Source organism: Cinclus cinclus, chromosome 18 (genome assembly GCF_963662255.1).
Source record: "Cinclus cinclus chromosome 18, bCinCin1.1, whole genome shotgun sequence".
In the NCBI taxonomy this organism is placed as follows: domain Eukaryota; kingdom Metazoa; phylum Chordata; class Aves; order Passeriformes; family Cinclidae; genus Cinclus; species Cinclus cinclus.
Window position 1 is genome coordinate 10,713,806 of NC_085063.1, and position 19,309 is coordinate 10,733,114.

General features: G+C 50.9%; 1 protein-coding gene across 1 annotated transcript; it reads left to right on the top strand.

The window, feature by feature from the left end:
* Nucleotides 1-10: 10 nt before the first annotated feature.
* RBBP8NL (RBBP8 N-terminal like) lies at nt 11-12,618 on the top strand. Its single transcript, XM_062505261.1, has 13 exons — nt 11-77; nt 1,378-1,420; nt 1,832-1,927; nt 2,270-2,382; nt 3,401-3,473; nt 4,727-4,893; nt 5,366-5,454; nt 6,419-6,582; nt 7,630-8,368; nt 8,791-8,899; nt 10,887-10,948; nt 11,284-11,404; nt 12,500-12,618. Exons 1-13 carry the CDS (start codon nt 11-13, stop codon nt 12,616-12,618), a joined length of 1,962 nt encoding a protein of 653 aa, XP_062361245.1.
* The last annotated feature ends 6,691 nt before the right edge of the window (nt 12,619-19,309 follow it).

The following is a 19,309-nucleotide window of genomic DNA, read 5'->3' on the forward strand; positions in this document are numbered from 1 at the left end:
AGCCCTGAACATGACCACGGAGAGTTTTGCAGAGTTCCTGCACAAGCTCAAGGAAATCCATGAAAAAGAGGTCCAAGGTAGGGTGACAAAGTGTTCTTATAAAAAACTGGCCAAAATCCATTTCTTTCTAATACCACCTTGATCCATTTGGTGTCAAATAACCTGAAGGGAGGAGGAGCAGGTGTGGATTAGGGAGATTTGGGGATTAGTGCTGAGCAAGCAGCACCCACGGGGATGGATTGGGACATGGGGTCACAGCCTGTTCCTCAGGGGAGAACACCCTCTGATGGCATACTTGTACCTCTTGTTGGCATACTGAGAAAAAAGGAACTTTCTGAATGATGAGAAGGAGCAGAGAGAGAGGACATTCCTGCACTCCATGCTGCTAGAAAGCAAGCCAGGGAGGTGCTCAGCCCCTGCAGGAATTCCACTTGCTCCAAGCAATAACCACGGGGGATTTGGCTCCTTTCCTGTCCCTGCTGTCGTGGTCTGGGATAAAGGTGAACTGGGAGGGTTGCAGGGGTGACACACACACACCTGCTGGGCATGTGCTCCAAGCAGTGAGGATTGGAGTGCATTTGGATACTGAAGGATCAAAGGGCAAGGGGAAAGATGCAATAATCTATAGGACAGAAGCAGCAGCAGATGAAGCTCAGTTAAAGAAAATGTTTGAGCCAGGTCGGATAGCTTATTCCTCTAGGGAATAAATTATTTCTTAGGCCATACATTATTAAAATAAAATCCATTAGGTTAAGCAACCAAGTGCCAAGTCCAATTGTTTTCCTATTAGAATAATTCCCAGTATCAATATTATGAACAAAACTTCAGCACTTTTGGATGATTCTGGCTTATGAATTCATTCTTCTCTTGTGTAATTGCAAGCTGCGTGAGACTTAGAGGAAACTGTTGAGCAATTTAAACCACATGTTTACATCTACTTTACATAAAATGGATTTGACAGGATAGAATGTCTGCAGATCCATCAAGGAAAACCATTCAGCTGTAAATATTCTCCAAGATGCTTTCCAGCCCTGAAAGCTATAAAATAATGCCCACCTGGGAAATGCAGGCTGTAGTGAGAAATAAGTAGAAACAAAGCTGAACCTGACTCTTTGGATCTGTGAAGGAAATGTAGACTCATTAAATAGTGAGGATACAAAACAAGCTCACATTTTGTACAACTTTCCCAGTTACATTAAAGTGTGATTGTGTTTAACACATGCAATGTGGTATTCCTCATCAGAGATAAGGCTTGTGAATGGATGAGATTTCTGCAAAGCCACGCACCTTCCTGAAATTCCATCAGTGCCATTTGCTTCTGAGTGCTGGGGAACTGGCAATAAACACCCACCTCTCTGTGTCTGTTCATTATTCCAGGGCTGCACAGCAAGGTGACAGAGCTGACGACAGAGAAGTGCCGGTGAGCGATTCTGGGGCAGAGGGGTAGTAACACTGCTGGAATTTCAGACTTCCTGAGTTATTCTCCAAAACTGCTGGATTAGAGAGAACCATTTGCTATTCTGGCACTGCAAAATTCAGGCCTTTGGGCTCCAGCCAGGGCTTGGGGTGATCCCAGCCCAATTCCAATTTGCCTTCCCACTGGCAGGTGATGCTTGTGCCACCCTTGGTGCTTGGTGCTTGCTTCCTTGGAAAACAGTAAGTGGGAGGAATTAAGCTGCTAACTCCAAGGAGGGTGTCACAGGGCAGCACCCAAGCTCCAACACATCTGTTTCCCCTCTGCCACTCAAGAAAAAGGGCACTGTGGATGAAGGCACGGGTTTTGGATAGAAATCTAATAACCCTCTTTTCTTTGTTCTGTTTCTTCAACTAGCGATGCTCAGAGAATTGAAGAGCTGTTTGCTAAAAATCACCAATTAAGGGAACAACAGAAGGTCCTTAAAGAAAATGTAAAGGTGTTAGAAAATAGGTAGGATTTGTTTTCAAGTAAGGTGTTGCTGAGTGGCAGCAACTGCCCAGTCCTAGGGGGAGAGTTTGGGATTTGCTGTCTTCCCAGGAGTGGGATATAGCACATGAACCTCTGTTTTTCCTACACTCAGCTGCTGGGAGAGCTGGAGGAGTCTGGGCACGTGCACAGGAGATTTCCTAGGCTGGTGGTGGTGGGGCTGGAACCTGGAGGGGTACAAGGGCCAGTGCTGGGGATGATTCTAGGTGATGGTCTGGGTGTTCACACTTCCCCATGGGGAGGGCAGGAATTTATTTCTCCCATGGAATCCATGTGGTAACGAGCTGTGGGGTTTCCTTCCTCCAGGCTGCGAGCTGGTCTGTGTGACAGATGCATGGTCACTCAGGAGCTGGCCAAAAAGAAGCAGAATGAGTACGAGACCTCTCATTTCCAGAGCCTACAGCACATCTTCATCCTCTGTACGTACTGACACCCACTCTGAGCTTGGGTTTGGCAGCCTGACTCTTTGCTCAGTTAATCCATCTCCCAGATATTTGCACGTGAGCCCTTGTGGTGAGCAGGAATCTGGGAAGGGTTTGGGGATGGGGAGAAGGGAGGGAGCAGCACTGTGGATGGTAGCTCATATCCCCCCAAGCAGACATAACCCTTCACAGAAATCATTAGAGCTGGGGGTTGCAGCCCTCCACACCCCAAGAAAAATGAGAGATTCCAGGCTGTGTCAGCTGCCTGGAAAAAGGATGCATTTGGCACAGCAGAAGCAACACTCTGGCAAAGACAGGAAAGTCACAGCAGCAGCTCAGCATGGGTAAATGAAATCAAGCAACACGTGTGATGGATCTTCTCCTGAGCTTTGGCAGAGCTCCCAGCACTGCTGAGGCACAGGGAGTTTTTCCCTGGAGATCTGACCAGCCCAGGGAGGGTCATGGGGGTAAAGGAGATAAGGCATTTAGGAGGGATGGAGAGGTGCCAAGAGGCCTTGGTTTATCTCCCCTGCTATGCCACTGCTCCCTGAGTGCTGCTTTTGAGCAGGAGCACGGCAAGGCACCATGCCTGGGAGCCCACCCATGCTCTCCATGGCCTCCTCCCTGCAGCACCCAGTTCTGGGTGCTCACATCTCCCTCTGTCCTCTGTCTGATCCCCCCCGAGACCCCCAGCCCTGCCCCTAACACGGCACCCACTCATCACCCTGCCCTGGTGTTCAGGACAGGATGTTCACTGTGCCCGACTGTCACTGCCTCTCTGGGTTGTGCTCTTCCCCCGAGCTGGGCGATCTGCAAGCAGACCCAGTCCTGATGAAACCTGAGTCAAAGTTGCTCCCTTTTATCCCTTAGCCCCAGCATGTTTACAAAGAAGGAAGGAAATTCAGCATCCTTCCAAAACTCAGTGCCATTCCCTCCTCCTCCCCGGGCACCCCAGCGAGCTGTGAGCAGCATCCTTGCAGCACCTGAACTCACAGCACCACCTCTGTCCCTGCAGCAAACGAGACCAGTCGCCTGCGGGAGGAGAATAAAACTCTCAAGGAAGAACTGAAGAGGCTCCGGAGCCTTGAGTAAGCACTTTCCTGGGTTCCTTCTTTACCAGGAGCATTGGCAACAACCAGGGCATCCCCAGAGCTGGGCAGGGACACATCCAGACTGTGACATCCTCAGTAGTATTTTAGCATCTAATTCTCCTGGGTTCCTGTATATGTAAGACATGGAAAAAGCCCTAATGGTCTCAAAATTCTTGTTGACCTTTGCTCACTCCCCTGTTCACCAGCATCCAAAGATTCATTTATGGGAAACAAAGATATTTAACCCTGCTGGAAACAAAGCCCTGGCCAGCTTTCATGGACCTCAGCCTGGGATTCCATGGCTTTTCCTTGGCTTTTCTGCAGCAGCCAGAAAGGGTCTGCAGGAAGCAGGTGGTTTTGGGGGAAGAAGAGTGACACACAAGGGACTGTGATGGGGTTAAAGAGGGCGAAGTGATCTGCACCAACAGGTTCACAGCCCAGCAGAGCACTGTGCTGGAAGCCAAGTAACCTGCCAGGCCGGCCAATATATACAAATCAGCTCATTCCTCAAGGGATTAAAGTCCAGAGGAATTAGCACTGAGGGATTAGTTTAGAAATGTGTTTTCTTTGGAGCACAGGAGCACCAGCCACTTAAAGAGAAAGTCTGGTTTTTACTCCCCAGTGCTTCCCAGGAGCTGAGTAGCTCCACAGCTGTAGGCTGGGCTGGTCTTGCTGAGCACTGAGTGATTCTGCTCTGCTCTGCTGTGCTCTGCTCTCCCCTGAGATGCTGGATAGGAAGATTTCCAGCCAAACCTCCATGTCTCAGCATCAAAGTCCATCCAGGACTCTGTGTGTGTCTCCAAGGCTCAGACACTCCTTTGTGCCACCGCATGCATCAGCCTCTCTATCTTGATTTGGTGATGGGGGGCAGGCACCACATCCCTCTGCAGAATCCACCCCTCTATCAGGCTGAAAGCCCAGCCAAGGACAGGTTCCCACAGAGCTTTTGCAATAGCCACAGATGTGTCCTGGCTTACCCAACATTGTGGCTTCCTGCGATGTTACCCACAACCAAGTGGGGCAATCACACCTTGGGCTGTCATGCTGGCTCTGTCCATGCTCCAGACTGCAGCTGGGCTACTGATAAGCTGCAGTGGAAGAGGGTGAGTCTGAGGATCTGGTATATCCACATCCACACACACATAAATATGTATATTTGTGTATCAGGCTCAGAGTTCTCACTGTGGTGGCTCCAAAACCTTCCTTCTCCTGCCCCTTCTTATTCATTCATGTCCTTCTCCTTCCAACAGGGACAGGACAAAGACCCCAGGAGTCTCCTCCAGAGAAAGCTGCTCCACACCAAGCTCCCCTTTGACTTTACTGTCCCCAGTGAGCAGGAATGTCAGCACAGAGAAAGTAGAGCACAGGGAAGTAGAAGAAGCCCACCAGGATGTGCCAGACCTTGAGCTCAGTGAAGGTGGGTGTTGCTGGCTCTTGCCACCCTTGAGGGAGCTGCGGATGTGAGGATTGACTGAGCCATGATGCAAAACTGCTCTGGAAAAGGGTCTGGAGAGCAAAGACCAAGCTGTTGGCAGCTCAGATAGACATTGCTATGGGCAGAAATATTGATGGGAGGGGAAATACAGTTCAAGGGAGAAACACCCTGCTCTGCATTAGAGCAAAAGAGTGCTTGGGTGCCCTCACTTAATGACAATTCATGCACAGACCATGGCATTCCCTTCCTGCCACCCACACATGCAACAAAGGTCACATTCAGTCAGGTGCTGGCTTGAGCCAGAAGGTAATTTTGACTCAAAATCCTCACTGAGAGGTGGTGGGTACCAGCCAGTGGCATCCCTGAGAGGCTGCATGGCTGCACCCTGCTGCAGGGCAGGGCTGCAGCAGCTTTGGGGGACCATTATGGAAGCTGGTTGTGTCTTTTTCTGCAGAAAAGCCTCCAGAGAAGCTCCAGAGAAGCTCTCCAAGCAGCAGGACTTCTCCAGGCACTGTTCTGCAAGAAGTCAGCCTTGCAGAAATTGTAAGTTGTTAGAGGTAGTCTGATGTCCTCAGGCCTTCTCCCCACTGCTGTGGTCATCTGAACTCGATCAAGACAAGCAGATTGGGACAGGGAAAGCATAGGAGGCACTTGGGGGGGGGGGGGGGGGGGGTGGAACAATTAGGCAGACTTGGGTAATTTGTCATTTCCAGAACCTGGCATTTTCAAAGGGCCTGGCACTCAGTGGTTGCAAGGACAAACACAGAGAGAGTGTCTCCGAGGGCTGCTGAGTGATGTGGTGACACTGGGCACTGGGAGATGGGACTGCAGGACCCGGACCTTGTTCCTGGTCATGGGAACTCAAGCCCACGTACACACCCACACAGATTCTTCTGCTTTGGCACAGGTTTTGCTTACTCGACCTCCAGAAAAAAACTTGAAAGAGCAGGTGAAAAGAGGTTTTGGTAAAGCTTCAGGCAGGCTGTGGGGATAATTAATAGGAATCTCAGGAAGGGTTTGTGACATCTCCAGGTGGGCAGGGGAAAGTCAAGTCAGAACCTGTGGTGAGCCTTTCATGACAGCTGATGGAGAAAACGATGTCCTGGCGCAGGTACTCTACCAGAAATACACCCACCAAAACCAGTGTGTGCCAGGAGCTGGCATGAATAAAGTCTTGCATGAACAAAAAGGTCTGACTATGGGACAAGGAATTTGCAGGGTCTTATCTTGGTTAAGCCACTGAATCATGACTTAAGAGGAGATGCAAAACTTCCTGTGCTACAGATCAGTGCAGCCAGAAAATAGAGGGTACATGAAGGGTAAATTTCCTGGAAAAATGAATAAAAACTTGATTGAGCTGTTGACCAGAAGCACATCTAGCAGCACACTCAGGAGCTGTCTGTCTTGTTCTCACTGGTGAGGAGAGGTGTCCCAGTTCAGCCGGGCTCCCTGGAGCCTGGGGCACTCTGCAGAGTGGCTCACCTGGCCTTTCTGTCCTCTGCCACAGGCGTCCCAGAGGATTTCCAACCAGCTGCATGGAACCATTGCCCTGGTGAGACCTGGCTCCAGACCCTGCCCCCTGGAAAAGAGTCCTTCAGAGGCAGCAGTGTCCCCACCAGCGAGGAAGACTCCTCTCCCTCCGGAGCGTGAGCACAGCCCCAGCCTCGAGGCGTGAGTACCAGCCTGGGAGTCGTGGTGTGGGCCTGATCCATTGCAGCTGTCCCTCAGTGGATGGATGGCCAGTATTCACTGTGTCTGTCCACCTTCCTCTCAAAACTTCTCCCACAGCCTTGGGAAGTGGGGGATATCCCAGTTTACAGCAGTAAAAGATGACTGAAATCCAGCCCAACAAGATCAAGCTCTCGTTATTCCAGCTCCTCAGGCAGACCCACAAAGTGAATGGGGTGCCACCACATCCAGGCAGGACAGTCCCAGGCAGGCAGCAATTCCTGCTCCTCCTTATCTATTCTAATGGGTTTTTCTGCAGGGCTCAGCACTTCCGGGCTTATCCTCCCCAGTGATTTCAGGAGCACAGAGGGCTGAGCCAGGCCAGTGAGTTCACCTGTAGAGACAGCGAGTTTCCAGGAGTGCAAGTAGCTCTGCTGAGCATTCCTGGCAGCAGCTTGCACCCATGGAAGCTGCCAAATAACCAGTGAAAGGGGGGACTGGGTTTGCAGGGCAGGTTCCTGCACTGTACCAACCTTCCTAGGATGGCTGTAGAAGTTTCCCATTGAGTGAAATAAGGGGAGGTGGTCTGCTCCTCTGTCCTGGGGGGACTTCAGGCACTGAGAAAGCCCAGGAGGGTAGATAGGATGTTGCTGGCTGGAAGACATTATTCAAAAAGTGACTTAGCAGCAGCAGTGCTGACGTGAGAGGTCACTGCATCCTCACCCTCACTCAACCCCATGCCTTGAGCTGCCGTGGCCTAGGGACAAGGGGTTGCTGCTGGATGGTGGGATGGGAATGGCTTCCACTGTGTGGAGACCCACTCCTGACTGCCTGATGCCCCTGGCCACCAGGATCCTCCTCCCTAGCACAGAACCCAAAGACAAACATGATGTACTGGCCAAGAGCTGCAATAGGGCATGGAAAGAGAGGAGAGACCACACACATCCCTGCAGCCCTGGGAAACCATGGGAAAACTCTAATGCTAATGTGATTTTTTTTTCCTAACATGGTCTACCTAACATGTTGGGTTTTTTTCCATGCTTTTTAAAGTTATTTAACAGCCAGCAAACTGGACTCCCCCAAGGTTTCTCCATCCTATGAAAATCTCAAACTGAGTGCCCGGAGAGAACAGCTGTGCCTCCTCCACAAGCACCTTTCCCTGCACCAGCTGGGGCTGGCGAGTCACTGCACCCCGGCTGACCGGGACAGATTCCCCAGCCACCTGCTCTGCACCAAAGCTGCCGAGGGCAGGACGCGGTCCCGGGACAGCTGGGAAGAGCACGCAGCCTTGCTGAAGCTCCCTGCCACCATGGTGTACGTGAGGGACCAGCACCTGGAGGGGAAGCTGCACCTGCTCAAGCACCGGGAGCGGCTGCAGCATCTCCTCCTGCAGCAGTGCCAGCCGGGCCAGCGGGCAGACGGCGACACAAAACCCCCGCCCGGCGAGCGGCCCCTGTCCCCGTGGCTGGGCATCGCGGCAGGATGCAAGGAGGAGAGGCTCTTCTTGGAGGATGCTGCGGATGGGAAGGAAGAGAAGGAGCTTTGGCTGAGCCGGGAGCGCTCCGAGCTGCGAGCGAAGGTGAAGGAGGCGAGGGACGATGATGCGGACGCGCCCCTGGACCTGTCCGAGTCTGGCCGCGGCAGGGACACGGACTGGCACGGCCGCCGGGAGAGCCCCGGGGACAGCGACCTGCGCTGCCCCTACCGCTGGCCCAGTGCCACCCGGCCGCTGCCTGGTGCCGCCAAGGAGGAGGAGGAGGAGGAGGAAGAGGAGGAGGATGCAGCTGTGGTAAGTGCAGCTCTTGCTGGCATCCACTGCAGCCCCTTCCCCACTCCAGGGTGTCCAGCACTGCAGCTGGGACCACTGTGACCGGCATTAATATCCTGTGAGAGGATGGGTTTGATCTGTGCGATGCCAGTTTGCACATGGCAGAGCCGTGGTTGGTCAGTCCTGGCTCTCATTCCCCACCTCCCCTCCACTGTCCAGAGGGTTTCCATCCAGGTCCAAGGGCAGGCAGTGCCTGTGCCCCCTCCCACAGGCTGCTGCAGGGGGTGCTGGGCTCCCAGCAAGCACACCACAGTGCACAGCAGCATCTCTGTGATGCTTGTCCCTGTGGGTTTCATGGTCACCATGTAAGGGCTGGGGACAATCTTCTCCTGCCTGGTGACAGCAGCGTTTGTGGTCCCTGTTTGTGTCCCTGTGTTCCACAGCTCATGCTTTCACAGGCATATCTGACAAACAGCTCCACACCGAGCCACCCAGAGGCCCTTCCCGAGGCTGGGACGAGACGGGATGTCAGTGCACAGAAGGGAGAAGCAGGTAAGAAGCCCCAGGCAAATGTGACATTTGAGAAGGCAAGAGTGAAAGGTGCCTTTTGGTGAAGGCATTTCCCAGCCCAGAGCTCTCTACTGGGCTCTGCACACACCTGCAAACCCACATTCCAGGGACCGAGTGCTCCTGCCTCCCAACCCCTCTGGGACTTTGGGGGAACTTCAGGTTTCACATTTCTGTCCTTGAGAGCTCAATTTTCTACCCTAGATATGTCCAAAATTCAGGCTCAGCATATATGGGGAGAAAGTAACCCCAGTTCTGCAGAAAAGCCCAGTGTGTCTGTCCAGCATGGACAGGAGGCACCCGTGGGGTGTCCTTGCACACTCAGCAGAGCACCCTGTACTCCACGCTGAGGGCATGGAATTCTCCAGGAATTAAGGAGTCAATGTAGCTTCAAACACTTGGGAAAACCCACTCCACAATGAGCAGCATCAAGACAATGCTGCTGCTCCAGCATTTTCCACTCAGGGAAGAAGCAGCTCAGAATGTCCCAGCAGGGGTGGGATGCAAGAGGTTTGCAGGATTAGCACTGGAAAACCATCCCTGTCTGTCCCCTTTGCTCCAAAGTGTGTCCTGTGATGATACAGCACATAGGAGTGAGCACAGAGCCAGGGATGCTGGTACCTACAGCAGGTAGATCAGGATAGTTTCTTTCCTTTCCTTGCTCCATCCTCCATAAGAGGCCTTCCAAGGCTTTCTCCCTGCCTGACCCCCACGAGACACAGGTGCCAGGTTTGTCCAGGCAGGTGGGAGGCAGCAGCCATGGGGATCAGGGTGGGAAGCACGTCTGCTGGGAACTGCTCAGTACCAGCCTTACTGGCTTGGCCAGAAAGTTGAGCTCACCTGGATTAGTTGGTCTGGGCGTGTCGGAGTGGTTTGGGAACACTCTCTGGAGTAGGATTTTTCACAGTGGAAAAAAAAAAAAAAAGAGTCCTCTGTGATTTACATGCTAAGGAGATATCATCATGGCAGAAGAATTTCAGCTGATTACATTCTGGGTGTGGGAATACAGAACTTTCTTCAGTTCTCACCTTAAGGTTGACACAAAGCCCGGGAAACAATACACAAATACTTCTGCACTTTCGAGTGAACCTTAACCTGCAGAAGGATAAGGTGAGATGGGATCAGGCTACAGGGAATCCTGGAAGCAGCATCACCTGTTCTCCCACATCTGCAGGGGTAACAAGATGGGGCAGCCCTGCTGAACTCTATCCTGGCTAGAGCCGGGTGTGATGAGCAATAAGTATTTAGTTTCTGGGGTGCCCCTACCCCTCAGAAGAGGACACAGCCCTGTGCCCAGCCCTTTCTGTCCACCATAGCCACTGTGATAGTGTATGTGCACACAGGGTGATGCCACCACCAGCAAGGCTTGGCCCTCAGCCCATGGAGATTCAGTGTGTGCAGGGGTCAGCTGTGTGCAGGTACATATCTGGGGCTGTGTAGCCCCAGGGTCTGTGTTCAGTGAAATGTTTTTGCTGGAAAGGGAAGTATCTCCCCTGCCTTTCCTTCCTCTGTTCCTCAGCACACATTCCCTGCCAAGAGCCACTGACTGAACCAGTGGCAAATGTGGGATAGTCCCTTTTGGCCTCTTTACCCCAAGACACTTCTCCCCACCTGGGGCTCAAATAGGAAGGTGCAGTCTGGGGCTTAAATACCCCTCAGTTTCCCACCTGTATGTAGCCACAAGTATTGGGATAGCTCTTGTGATCTTGGTGTAGCAAAGTCCTGTGATTACGGCTTTCCTGGGAGCTGGTTTCCCAATAGAGTCTTGTTGGATCACTCCTAAATATTCATTCCAGGCTACATAACTTGCAGTGTCTCTGCTTCACAATACAGTTTATTGCTGAAACTGCTTTCTGCCTCAGTAGCTCTGTAAGCCAGTGCTCACAGCCAGCCTGGGCCAGTGCTCTGCATCTGCTTACGAGCCTGTCAAACCTCCCACCAGCCTAAAACCCTTCTTTTTGTGTTTCTGTAGATGACAACGATTCCGAGTCTGGGAAGCAAGAATCTGATGAGCCAGACACGACGGACAGCGAGGTTTGTTTGTTTGTTTGTTTGTTTGTTTGTTCTCCTCAGCCTTCAGCTTAGGCTGCCAGGTCCCAGAGGCATCAGACAGGTTGTCCCAGCCCATGCTCCCTCCAGAAGGTGATGGCTCTTCCTTCACCATGTGCCAAACCTCATTCTCACCCTGTTGAACAACTTGCTGCTGAGGGGTAGAAGTGGCACCCTTTCCAGACAAGTCAAGAGTGTTTATGAACAATAGCATTTGTCATCACCCCATAACAATGGTCACAAAGGTCCCTGGCAATGCCACCAGCTCCCTGGGAAAGCCAGGGTAGTTTGTAGACTGACTGCTCTTCTTGTTGGTGTAGGAGAAGTATGAAGATGAGATCCTGCAAGAAGCTGAGGCTGATGGGAAATACTTTTGCACCAAAGACAAAGTTCATGTGCATCAGAGAAAGAGGAAAAGAGGACAGGATTCCTGGATTAAAGGTAGGGAGGAGAAGATCCTTGGGGCGTCAACTTAGGGCTACAGCTTCCACTGCTTCCAGAGGGACTCCTGTGAGAAATGCCCAAGAACAGGGGAGAGGAGGGCTCTCCTCCGTGCTCCTCTGAGCCATATTTTGGAACCACTAGTATCTCCAGCCAGAGGAGCCCTTGCTAATGGTTAGCCAGGACAGCCTGGGCAGGGTGACCAGGGGAGCACCCCAAGCACCTAAGCTAACAGAGCTTAGTCCCTTGTGTTTGCTCATCTGGTCAGGGAGGCAGTGCCTGGGGAAGGCCAAATTCCCAGGGGTGAGTTATTGACATTCAGAGAAAGGTTTTAGCCAGTTCTGTTGATCTTCCAGTGTGGCTGTGGAGGTTTCCCTGCTGACAGAGGAATGTATTGTACCCATGTTTCCTACAGGTGAATAAGCAGAAAACTGCTCCTGATAAGGACAAGGATAAAACAGGGGAGTGTTGGGCCAACCATAAATGTAGAGAGAGCTGTTGCTTCAGCTTGGAGGGAGCTTGTCTAACAGCCCAGCCTTCAGAGGGCCATGCTCACTCAGGGGACACCACCACAGCTGGGTGACAAGAGGATTTGCTGTCCAAAACAAGCCATTTGGAGCAATGGGAAAGAAGCTGTCCTGTGTAACCAGGGCAGACACATCCAACTCTCCAGGACTGGATGGGGATGTCCCAGGCGAGGGGTGGGTGCAGCTGTGGCAGGAGTGGGGTGATGGAGTGGCATAGCACCTCACTCAGCATGTGGTGTGGGCCATGAGCTACACTGGAGCAGGAAGAAATCCATAGAATGCATCTTGCTGGTCTGGGGACCCTCTCAGGGATGATTCTCCATCCACATCTGTTCTCTGTCTGTTTCTGTTTCACAAGTTGTTTTGTGTTTCACAAGTTGTTTTGTGTCACAACAGCCTCCCCTGGATACCCACACACCTCACATGTGAGGGGTTTCTCTTCATCTTTCCTTTGCTGAGCTTTGCTTCCTTCTGCGCTGTCCCTATTTTGGGATGAGGCCATGCTGACTCCAGAAGTATAAATCCATTTCTCTGTGGTTAACTCCTGCTGTCATCTGGCTGTTTACAGGATCTAAGAAGTCAATGAGAGGAAAAAAGAAAATCAAAGTGGAGCAATGCCCGGTGGGGATCACAAAGGAACTGGAGAATTGCTCTGCTTCCCACAATGATCCCTCCAAGGAGAGTTAACAGCAGGGCAGGATGAAGCAACTGCAGACCAAAGGAGAGGGTTCAGAGACCCCAGAATCCCACCCAGGCTGGGAGAGTGAATCCTCCTGTCATGCTGGGCCAGGCAGTGAGGAATTCATAAGGACTCTTTTAGGAGCAGAGCACCCTGAAACTCCTCATTCAGAGCCACAGGAGAGGCTGGGCAAGGATGAGCCATGCAGGTGATACCTGGAGCAGCCAGGTCACTGCTGGTGGAGTCCCACAATCAGTCACCCCAGCCCTGTGCTGGAGCAGACCCTCAGATGGAGCCAGGAAGAGGAGATGTCTCTTTGTAACCCTCACCCTGCATCAGAACCATGTTCTTCCCTGGGATTTCACAACTGGAGAATGTGACTACCAGACCCCTCTCCTCATGAAGGATGTCCCAGTGGCTGGCTGAGGTGTGGTGACCAAACCAAACACTGCAGAGCCCCATGCGCAAACTGCTTCAATTAAATCCCTGCCCAGGTGTCATACACATGTACATCTTGTCTGACCTGGGGAAGTCCACCGTTTTCTTTTCTAGTTAGGTGAGGAGGAAGTATGGGATGTATCACTGGAGAGGGCAGGGAAAAGAGCATGGAAAGGGAGGGTTTGGGTGCTCCTTCTCCCCAGGGTGTCCTGCATTGCCTGGAAAAGGCCAGTGTGTGAGAGCAGCTGTAGCTCACAGCAGAGCAGTTCACAGTTCACGCTGACCTTGGCAGGTTTGCTGGGAGCTGCTTTTCCCGTGGATAAACTGTACTTAGATTATTTTTTTTTAATGAGATGAGATGAGATGGGAAGGGCTGCAGTGAGCATCCGTTCTCACAAGATCAATCCAGGAGCCAGGCTGGATTGTTCCAAATTATGCTTTGGGTTTTAGCTTTTTCCAGGCATCACTGGCACACAGGTGGGGAGAACAGGGACTAAACAGAGACCATCAGAGAAGTGCCAGAGCCAATTCCTGATATGGTGTACTCCCACTGCCTTTACCTGACTTTATTTCTATCTAAAAGTGGGGGGTTTGCCTGTTCACAAGAAGAAAAGCAAAGCACAGCCAGCCAAGAGCAGCACCCTTTGCTTGTAGCGCCTCAATCCTAAAATCCCATTCCCAGAGCCCTGGCTGCGGGGGAGCCGGGGCAGGAGGGTCCAACACTGCCCGGGGCAGCCCAGCATGAACCCGGCCGGGCAGGAGCGCTGCGGGAGCAGGACCGGGACCGGGACTGGGAGCGGGACAGGGGACGGTGCGGGAGTGGGACCAGGAGTGGGACCGGGGACAGTGCGGACGGTGCGGGACCGGGAGCGGTGCGGGAGATGCGGGACCGAGACAGGGACCGGGACCGGGGACCGGGACCAAGACAGGGACCGGGAGCGGGAGCGGGAGCGGGAGCGGTGCGGAGGGCGGGCAGTGCCGCCTGCTGGGCAGCTCCGGGCCGGGCCGGGGCCACTGCCCGGGTGCGGGGGATACGGTTCATCCTCCCCAGGGCACAGCAGGTGAGCCTCTGATGGCTGTGGAGCCACGGGAAGTATCCGGCAGGTCCAGCAGCGGGGATGGAGAGGCGGGAGTCCCGCGGGGCTGCTGCTGCTGCTGCTGTCACGGAATTTCACAGGAGCGAAACATCGCCAAGCTGGAAAAATATTGGAACAGCCGTCATCTTCCTCCTGTCTTCATGGTTTGGAAGAGCTCGGATTGGATGATGAGGAAGGATCTGGAGCACGGATGTGCTGAGGGAACTGCGGGAGGTCATCCTGGAGAAAAGGAGGCTCGGGGGGACCTTTTTCCTCTCTACAGCTCCCTGGAAGGAGGCTGTAGCCAGGTGAGGGTTGGTCTCTTCTCCCAGGTAACAAGTGACAAGACAAGAGGAAAACGGCCTCAAGTTGTACCAGGAGGGGTTTGGATTGGATGGTAGGTAAAAATTTTTCACTGAACGGGTTATCAGGCCCTGGAACAAGCTGCCCAGGGCAGTGGTGGGGTCACCAGGCTTGCAGGGCTGATTTAACCCAGCTCAAAGCATTCATCAGATCATGGCCGTGGGAAATGGATCAGAATCACCGCTGATGCCTTCCCCTCTCGGTCTTGGGCAGACAGCACAACATCTGCCCCTTCTTAGACCAGATTGGAAGGGAGAGCAATAACCCACTGAACACAGTAGTGAATTGGATAAATCTGTCTTTAAAATACCCCAGCAAGGAAAAGAAAAAAAAAAGAAGAGAAGTTGAAATGCAATCCCATAAAGAGGCCCCTCAGACTGTAGGGAGGTTGCTTAGGATCGGGAGAAATGAAGGAGGGAGGGAACTTTCCTGAACTATGAAATAACCACCTCGCTATGACCGTCCCCTGATAAGCAAAAATGTGCAGAATTCCTGCCAAAAATAATGAAGTCCTCAATTCCTTTTCTTCCTGATTTTTTTCTAAAGATTTTTTTTCCTTTATATTCCACAACAGCACCACAGAATCCACCTTGAATTATTGAGCTTTTAATAACTTTTATGTTGCCTTTTTTAGTTGTCACTAGATATTTTCACCCTTATCGGGTGCTGGGTGTGTTTGGGGGGCTGGCAGAGACACATATCTCACAGTTAGGGCAATCCCATATCTGAAAAAACAAAAGATAGTTTTGTCAGCTCTGAGCAAAGTGTTCCTCTGAGCAAGTTGTTGAAATAAATTAAATTTTATATGCTGCACTTGATCCAGCCCTTGAATTTCTCTGCTTCTACCATCTCCTGGCTTGCTGGTACCTCCTCCCCATGCTACAGAAAGATGGATAATTGCTGAGGTCCATTAATTCTCAAAATTATGTTTGTCAGTCTTTTGTTCAAGTCATTCTTGACAGGTAAATGTGTGTATTGATCTGGTGATATGCAGGCAGCCTCAGTCTTGAATTATTCTGCTGTAAGGAAGAGATCTGAGCCCTGCAAGCAGCTCTGGATCTCTGCAGAGGTCTCTATGTGAAGGTTCAGCCCTGCCTGAGGTGCCATGTTTGCAGGGACACACAGGGCAGCGTTCAGCACAGCAGCCTTTTAATAACTCCACATGAGCTGGGTTAATGATTCCAAGTGGCATTTGTGTACCAGACCCAGAAGTCTCTGTTTTTTGCAGAGTTAATCCCTTTTGTTGCCACAATTCCATTCAGCATGAGAAGGAGGTTTTACACAATAATCTTCAGAAATGCACTGAAATTACCCTTAGAGTGCATGAGTTACATCCCACAGAGCAATAGAGCAGAAGGGAAGCTGTCCCAAGAGCAGGTCAGTTCTTCTGGGAGGCTGGCAGCTCACACTTGTTTCGTTCAGACAAATTACAGCTCTGATGTCACCAGTGCTGTGATGTAGCTAGGACATCTGAGCCAGTGGTTTCCCAGAGGAAAGGGGTTCAGAGCCCAGCTTGGGTTCACTCAGGTCAGGGGCTGGATTTGAAATTGGACAGAAATCTGGGAGAGAGATGATGTCACCATTTCTGTTCACTTTTAGTCCATTAGAAACAACAAGGAGTGGTTCCTTTATCGCCTGTGAGACCAAACAATTCCGGTAATAGACCACTGCAACTCCTTTGCTTCCCGATGCTTAAGAATCTGCACATGCTGAATCATCCTCACAGCACAGAGCACTGCTCTCAGCTCTCAGACCCTCCAGGCCTCCCTCTGCATCAACCTCCCACCAAAATCACTAGTAAAATAACACTTTCTGTTTCTCTCTAGGCTTAATTTGTAAAATTTTGTAAGAAGGAAATCTGTGCAAGTTGAGCCATGAGTATAAATCTCCATCTCAGGGGGGGAAATCTCCCACCACACAAAGGTTCCTCTGTTGCATGTGTAAGGGAGATGGGCAGGTAGGAAGTCCCACAAGCTCAAAGCAAGAGGGAACTGTGCTAGGAACTCATCTGGCTGCAATGCAGGATCCAAAAATAGAGATATGCACATCAGATTCTTCCCCCTCACAACCTTCTGCTGTGCCATTGCCTTCATGGCAATAGATAATTTGAAGGTGATTTAATCCATGCCCTTTTCACGAGCCTGAGCTCCATCTTCTCTGCAGTGAAATGTTTTTAGCTGAGATCTGGTCTGTAAGCATTGCCCATTTATAGCGCTGGCTTTGGAAACACAGCTTCACTCCTCAGTCCACCGTAGAAAAACTCATTCCAAGCATTATTGAAGTCTTGCTCCAATCCTGTTTTGGGGACTTATGTGGGATGGGCATTTTGTGTAGGTCCTTCCTAGGGTCAGATGTGTCCTGAATGGGTGAAAATGGCAGAAAAGGAACCCTGGCAGTCTCACATGCAGCTCTGCAGTTCACAGCCAGGAGCTCAGAGGGAACAGGGACAGCTTGGGTGTTCAGAGCAGAGCATAGGGACAAGCCTTCACACTTTTGAAAGGAGGCTGTGAAGTTGTGGATAGATTTAGCAAATCCAGCAAGCAGTAGCAATTCTTGGAAGGGAGAGATTTGGGGAGTTCCTTTGCTCCTTTATCTCAAGCAAAGTTTACTGTAGGAATTTTTGAGCCAAAATGCAAGTTCCTCTTGCATCCCTTGGGTATCACAGCTTTCTGTTCTGCCTTGAACATTATCAGCACCACTTCAGGAGTTCCCTAGGCTGTGCTACACACCCTGTTCATACCAAACTTGCTCTTGGACATGCTGAACTCCAGTGGGACCCCTCCAGAAAGCACATTTTCCAAGATTCTCCCATGAAAATATTGATTTATTAATAACAGCATTCAGTGCAGCACCACGTGCTTCAGGGAAGAGAGTTTGATCCATTCATTCACAAATCCTCTTGTAAACAGCACACAGCATTTTCCTGACTCAAGCACAGGGCCCTTCTGAGTTAGAGAGATATGATTAAATCAATCAGCTGCATGTCTTTTAAATACTCTGTGTCATGCAGGAGACCCCAAGTCGTTCTCCAAGGCACACAGGGCTGCTGGCAATAGCTGCCTCCTGAGGAGCAGCAGCTGATTTACTGTAATTGTGAACATGCAGCAAGTGCAGAGGACTGTGTCACCCACCAGGGCGAGCACATAGCAATCCAGAGAATACTGCTACTCTGCTCCAGCAGCAGCCAAAATAAACCAGAACTCCCAACTGGAACCCACTGGAGGCAGATTAAAACTATCCCAGGCTTCACAGCTGGTGGCACTGACAGCTTGAGTCAAACCTGTCTCATGGGTTTGGGATGCAGGAGAAGAGCAACGAGGAAGGATGTGCCAGCAGGGAGCAGGAGTGGTCCAACATGTGAACGTGGTTAGGAAGAGTTTCATCATTCCCTACATATGTAACACAAGCAGGGAATGGCACTGAAGAGGAGGGAGAGGGTGAGCTTAGGAGGATGTGTACTCCCAAAAACTCAGTGTCTGGACATCTGTATGGATGTGGTGAGTGTGAGGCTGAGCCCCACAGAATGCTGGTGTCCCCAGGTGTGCTGATTTCAGGAGACAATTTAAAAGGGATAAACTATGACAGGAAATTTGGGACAGGGATTAGAGTCTGTTCAGGAGAGAAAGGACAGTAAGTTCTGGACGCACATTACACTTCTGTGTCATCCTCCTGGCCTTTCAGAGAACATCCTTGTCCCTTTGAGTCTCTTGGACCCCCATTCCCACCCTGCTTAGGCTGGAAAAATATGTACAGAATTTCTGTTGCCTTATCTTAATACCAGTAGTTCCTCCAACTGGAAGCTGCACTTCTGGTTCCCAGCCTAAATATACTTATGACCTGTTTATCTTTGCTTGATTCGGGGCCGTGATTTTGCAAAAAATATAACAGCCAGCCCACGTAAGTACTTTAAAATGCTGTCTCATATCAGATGCTTAGACCAGATCCTGCAGTTCTTGCATGGAGAAAAATCCTTGTGACCTTGGTGACTCTACTCCCCAAATAGTATTGGAATAAGGATTTGCAGGCTTGTTCTGTTTCACACCAGATACTTATTCCAGCAGCCTCTGACTGCTCAGACATGTATCCAAACAACCCAGGGCTTCCTTTAAGGTAGAGCAGAAGCTCCAGGAGCAAAATGAGTGTGAGTTGAGTATTGGTGATTCAGAGTAACGTTTGACATCTGTGCAATAATGTTGTTGTAAAGGCAATACTGCATTTATCTTTGTCCAGGGATTTTGTGATGGTTAAGGATGGAAAAGGGTTCAGCCAGAACTTAAAGCTGCTATGCAGAAGCAGGGTGGAGAGCCCAGCCTTTCTCCAAAACAGCATCCCTGTGTATGAATGAGAGAACATACATGAGCTTGGGCTTCCTTCATTCCCCACTCCAGGGATTCCCTCATTGCAGAAGACAGAGAAAAAAGGTTGTTCAGGGTTCTACCCAGTCGCTGCCTTTTGTGGGAGTGATGCTGATGTGCCACTCATCTGTTTTAGCGTCAGATTTTCTGAAACACAGCACTGTGCTCACTGTTCTCAAACACAGTGAGTTGTCAGACACAGATAAAAGCTCCCCAACATTAACAGCAGCAACATTCCAACCGCTAAATTCAGCTTTGAAGTTAGCAACCCACTAAGCCATGGAGGCTGCTCCTTTCTGCGCTGACTCAGTGGGACGATTTACATCCCACAGCTATTTTTACAGGGAAAGAATGAGAAAAAAGCCACACATTTATTTTTCAAAATCCGATCTTGGGTTCTAGAGAATTGTTTGCAGCAAGCCTAGATAGGTTTCCATGCCTATTCATCCCCTGGCTTATTTGATGAG